Source organism: Momordica charantia (assembly GCF_013281855.1).
Source record: "Momordica charantia cultivar OHB3-1 chromosome 3 unlocalized genomic scaffold, Mcharantia_2.0 BLBB01000003.1, whole genome shotgun sequence".
NCBI classification, from domain to species: Eukaryota; Viridiplantae; Streptophyta; class Magnoliopsida; order Cucurbitales; family Cucurbitaceae; genus Momordica; species Momordica charantia.
The window spans coordinates 5,019,172-5,024,536 of record NW_028275161.1 but is presented as its reverse complement, the minus strand read 5'-3'; the positions used below and the strand labels follow the sequence as shown (position 1 = coordinate 5,024,536).

General features: G+C 42.5%; 1 protein-coding gene and 1 non-coding gene across 2 annotated transcripts; one reads left to right on the top strand and one right to left on the bottom strand.

Annotated features, from left to right (window-relative positions):
* The first annotated feature begins 4,202 nt into the window (after nucleotides 1–4,202).
* On the top strand, nucleotides 4,203–4,613 carry LOC148212221 (uncharacterized). Its single transcript, XM_088122146.1, has one exon. It carries the CDS (start codon nucleotides 4,203–4,205, stop codon nucleotides 4,611–4,613), a length of 411 nt encoding a protein of 136 aa, XP_087978272.1.
* Nucleotides 4,614–4,652: 39 nt separating this feature from the next.
* On the bottom strand, nucleotides 4,653–4,755 carry LOC148212220 (small nucleolar RNA R71). Its single transcript, XR_015790059.1, has one exon. It is a non-coding gene; the product is annotated as a small nucleolar RNA R71 (small nucleolar RNA).
* Between the last annotated feature and the right edge of the window lie 610 nt (nucleotides 4,756–5,365).

Genomic DNA, 5,365 nt, shown 5'->3' with positions numbered 1-5,365 from the left:
TGACGGATACGGGTCATGCTTGTGGATTACACTGTACACCCGAGGAAGCTTCTTATTCTCTGTTTCATTGTTGACAATGATTTCCTATTCATTCTTTGTTATTTTCTTTTGTTATTTTAATATGAACTAACCTTCACCTTCGGGGAGGGGATAGTCCCAACACTTGCTGTTTATTCGTTGTTTGTCTTGTTCAACTTCAATGAATGTTTAATGAAAGTGTGCTTAATTTCTTTATCTCACTATGCTTGTGTGGCCTTGTAACGCCCCGCGTTACTCAGGTCAGGTTACCCTCGAGTTCCGGGGGTTCTTTCTTAGAAATTATTTTAAATTAATTTAATTGCTCTATGTTAGTTAATTTGAACTACTGCGGTAATTGTTGTGAATTACTGGTTTTTATGTATGTATTTAATTGTGTTTACAAAGAGTTTGTTTTCCGTGGCACTTGTCCTGAGGCATTGGGCCGATTCCTTAATTCTATAAGTAGAACTAATTAAGTATAGGAATGTGAGAACTAGAATTGTTAATCCTTCGCGTCCATGGGTATTGTTTTTTCTTCAACAAAATTATTAGTTAAGTGGGCCTTCCTAAAAGCCCAAATTTTGTTCAAGGATAAGGCCATGTGTTGGATTAGACAAATCCCTAAATCCCCTCAATTTTTGGAAACTAAAACAAAAGAGAAAAATGGAAAAGAAACCCTAGCCTCCACACCTTCACGTGTTGCGCTTCAAGGAAAACAAGATTTTCACACCTTGTGCTGCCTCACAAGCACCGCCGACGGCCTCCGGCGAACCACTCCCCGACAATCTCACCCAGCCCGCGGCGGCGACCCCAACCCACGACAGTAGGTGCGGTGGCCGGTTCGAGACAGCAGTGTGCAGCGGCGGCGTTTCCGTTCGTGACAGCAGGTCCGACAGCCAGTTCAGGACAGCAGCGTGCAGCGGCGACGTTTTCGTTCCTGCAGCGGTGTGCGGCGGCCGGTTCGGGACAGCAGCGTGTAGCGACAGCGTTTCTGTTCGTGACAGCGGCGTACAGCGACTCCGTTCGTGATAGCGGCGCGCGACGGTGGCAGCAGGATGTTACCCGTTCTTGACAGCGACGTGCAGCAGCTGTGGCGGCTCCGTTAGTGACGGCGGTGCAGGACGATGACAGCAGGATATTTCAAACAGCAGTTTTTTTGTGTTCGACGACTACCAACGTCGGTTAACAGCCCGATCTACGCAACCCACACCCCATCGAGTTATATTTAAGCTACCCGCAGCTGAACAGAATCATTTTTTGCGGTAACAGAACTTTCAAAGCACTTTAGAATTTGTTTCGATGGCTGGAAATTCTGTTTTAATTGTTGTTTTTGCTTTTTGGTGCTTAGGTGTTGAATCGACGCGTGTTTTGGAAGTCTAACAGTGTGTATGTAGTACCAGGGGGTGTGTGAGTGATTGTGTGCTGATTACTTTGGATAAGTCCTTGCGTTGTTGTCTGCGTTAATCTAGATTTGAATGTCTGTTTCTATTAGTTCTAGTCGGCTTCTGTTTGCTGAGATAACTCTGGAAGAATGGATTCTATTATATTTGTCGACGTTAGACTTGGTTATGCTTGAATGTTGTCTGTTGTTGCTGAACTTGTAGTTGGGTTGGCTAGAATGTTGTGAAGAATCTGTGGGAGTTTATGTTTCTGAGTGTAACTGTTTTGTCGATGTTTCTGAGTATGTTGGACGGTCTCTTAGGGTCATCCCTAGTTAAGTAATTTGTACAAGTTGCTGTGGATTCGTTTGAAATGAACATGTAAATAAGGCATGCATTATACTTGTTGCTTGTAATGTGATGGTCTTGTTGCATCTGTTGTATGGTAAAAATTGGTGTGTTGTGCTAGACGTGTGAGTAGGATGCCTGACATTATGAGAAGACTGATTGTGGTTACTATGGTCTAATCATAGGAATGTTGGAGCTTCCTTAATGTGAAGGTTGTTATGACTAGCAAGATGTGATATTGTGAGCTGGAACCCCTGTTGGAAGCGAGGGGTGGGGTCGCGGTGTTGGTTTGTTTCGGATAGGATGTTGGATGAGGGTTAGGCAACGTGAGTAAAAGGTCGGGGTCTGATACGTCTCAATAGGGTGTCGATGCTCCGGGTACAAAAGGTCAGGGATCTATACATCATTTTTGGTTGAGATGAGTGTAAAGGCTCCGGGTACAAAGGGTCAGGGGTCGGCATGATGAGTCTAATTGAGACTAAGCATTGGGTCTGTATATGGTGATGGCAAGGGACCAATACGTTGAGTAAGCCGTCGGATACCTTGGGAATAAATGTCAAGGACCGATGCACCGTTCATGTACCTTGGGGATAAATGGCAATGTCGAACACTAAGTTTTCCATGGAGGAGTGTCGGGGTCTTGGGGATAAATGTCAGGAGCCGACATGACTCGAGGAGTTAGACTTGGAGGATTAATATCGGTGGTGGTTATGAGCAACAGTTCAAGACCTTGGGGATAAATTGCAAGGTCGAATACCGAGCTTCGGTAAAGAGATGTCGGTACCTTGGGGATAAATGTCAAGGGTTGATACGCCTCGAAGAGCTAGACTTTGAGCGCTAATTTAGGGTTTAGTACGAGTGGGTTAGAGACTAGTGGGTTGTGCAGGCAAGGTCACGAGAGTCCTGGAGTTTGGTTGTCGTGTTGAATTGTCAATTTACTAAATATACCTTTTGATGTTTGTTTCCTTAATTATTGAGTATAATGTTACTGTGATTGTGAGCGTGCTGTTTGGTGACTGTTTGGTGAGGGCTACTTACGGTGTATTTTATATACTCGTGCCGCCCCCCCCCCCCCCCCCCCCCTCTACGTTGATTATTTCAGATGTACACAGGTCCATTGGGGGTGGTGATGACGTGGAAGAGGTTTGAACGAGAAGGGACCACTAGCTGTGTTTTGTCTAGGACAGCTGGGTTGTGGCTTCATTACTAGTAGCATTAGAGACTTATTGCTAGTAGTGCACTAGGTTTTTGGTTGACTAATGGGATGTTTTTCCTTATATCATACTTTTTGGACGAGTTGTCATTCGTGTTGGCTATTTTTTTTAGCATTTGAAGCTATGATGTATTTTGGGTTGCAGACATTGAATATTTGTGCTTTTCTTTATTTGGATTATTAGCCACTGAGGCAAATATGCATGTCTAGGATTCGGTTGCTTATTTATTTGGATTATTAGCCTATGACGCAAATACGTGTTTCTAAGATTCGGTTGTGACATAAACCCCACAGGTTTTTTTCCGCTTATGTTTCTTTAATGGGAGGAGTGTGCATAGTTATTAGGGCAATGGTACCCCATTCTTCGTAGTGTAATTGGGGGGGGGCATTACAGGCCTACTTGTTTAGTGTGTTTTCTCGCTTGAGGTTCGAAAGAGCCCTTTTTTAATAGCTTAGCTTCTATTAGCTGTATTATTCCTTGTTAAGATAGGAAGGTGGATACCTAGGGATGGGGTTTACTATACAGTGCCTATAAATCGATTGCTAGGAGTATCTTAGTTATGGTGGGAATTGAACTAAAATACATCTAAGGTATCTTAGGAAAGACCTGTGAGGGTTTGAGTAGCAAGAGTTGAAGTGTTGAGCAATGCTAGTCTTTCAAACAAAAGAGCAGCGCTAGGGAAATCCCTCTCTCCGATTTACTTATCATTCATTTCTCGTGCGTATTACTCATCTCATTTGCATATTGATGTTGGGTGTGCTGAGAATTCGCAGCAGTTGGTTTCTCATATTTGTTTAATTTCATTAGCTTTAGAAACTGAGTTAATAGACTCTTGATTTTTTTTTTGTTTTTTTTTTTGTGATTCAAACTTGTCAAATCTGTTTGTTTATTCTGTAATTCATGTGGAAACAACCTTGTTTTATACTATGACGGATTGTCTTGGTGTATACTTGCACCAATTTTTTCTTAGTTGTGAGGAAGCGAACAAGTTTTTGGCGCTGTTGCTGGGGATTTAATAATTTATAACGCGAATTTGGGATCTATTTTGAATTATGGTGCCTAAGTAGCTTTTCAATCTTGTGTTTCAGGAGAACTGAGCAGTGGATGAACGACTTTCCCTACCTTTGAATTTGCCTTTGACTCAGAACAAGAGTGTACATTGAGAAGGAGAAGGGCTGAGTAGCAAATACAAGGTAGGGAGATAGGCATGAATCCAGAAGCGCCAATTCGGCCTGAGTAGGAGATGGAAAGGATAGAAGGGGTTAGGGCTGGAGCTAGAATCCCAGTACCTCCCCTGAATGCTATCCTGCTTGCAGATGATACAGGGCAGGAAATTAGAGCCTATGCAGCCCCAGCTTTTTATGACTTCAATCCTGTAATAGCAAATCCAATTATAGAAGCGAGTAGATTTGAGCTAAAACCGGCAATGTTTCAAATGTTGCAAACGGTGGGACCATTTTATGGGTTAGCATCAGAAGATCCTGATAGACACCTAAGATATTTCATGCAAGTGGCTGATTCATTTAAAGAAGCTGGAGTTAGTAAGGAAGCTATGGGGTTAAAACTATTCCTTTACTCTTTAACGGATAATGTCGGAGCATTGTTGGACTCCTTACCTTCCGAATCGATCACTTCGTGGAATGATTTAGCATAAAAATTTCTGATGCAATATTTTTCATCTTTGAAGAATGTTGAACTTAGAAACAAGATTAACAACTTTCAACAACTACCAGGAGAATCCTTGAGTGATGGATAAGATTCAAAGGATTGCTGCAGAAATGCCCTCATCATGAAATACTACGCTGTATACGAATCGAGAGTTACTATAATGGACTGAATGAGGCTACGCAATTGGTGATTGATGCTTCAGCCAATGGAGCTTTGTTATCAAAACCATACGCAGAATCCTTTGACATTTTGGAAAGGATTTCATGGAACAAACATTAGTGGTTAAAGTCTCGATCAACATCAACAGCAGCAAGCCCCACGGGGTTAGTAACAGACAATGTAGTAGCAGATCTTAACTCAAAAATTTCACGCCTAGCTGACATCATTATGAAAAGCATAACTGCGAGTGAAGCTATAACAACCAAGGCGAAGGTGGCTACTGTGCAAAGCAATCTTTGTCCTTACTATGAGGGAGAGCACCATTTTGAAAACTGCCCAGGCAATCTGGTATCAGTATTTTATTTGGGCAACGCGCATCAGAACAGAAATAATGTGTATAGGAACACATACAACCTGAGCTGGTGAAATCAGCCAAACTTGAGTTGGGGAGGAAACAAATGAGGCAACAATGTTGGGTCAAGTAATACACAAGTGTATCCTCAGAAGACGCAGTACCTTCCAGGCTTCTTATGGCAGAATCAATAGACCACCAAAAGCAGCCAGAAACACTGAGTCTAT

Bases quoted from the DNA above. Each gene is read 5' to 3' on its own strand.
- LOC148212221 (XM_088122146.1), top strand. From the start codon at position 4,203: ATGGAAAGGATAGAAGGGGTTAGGGCTGGAGCTAGAATCCCAGTACCT.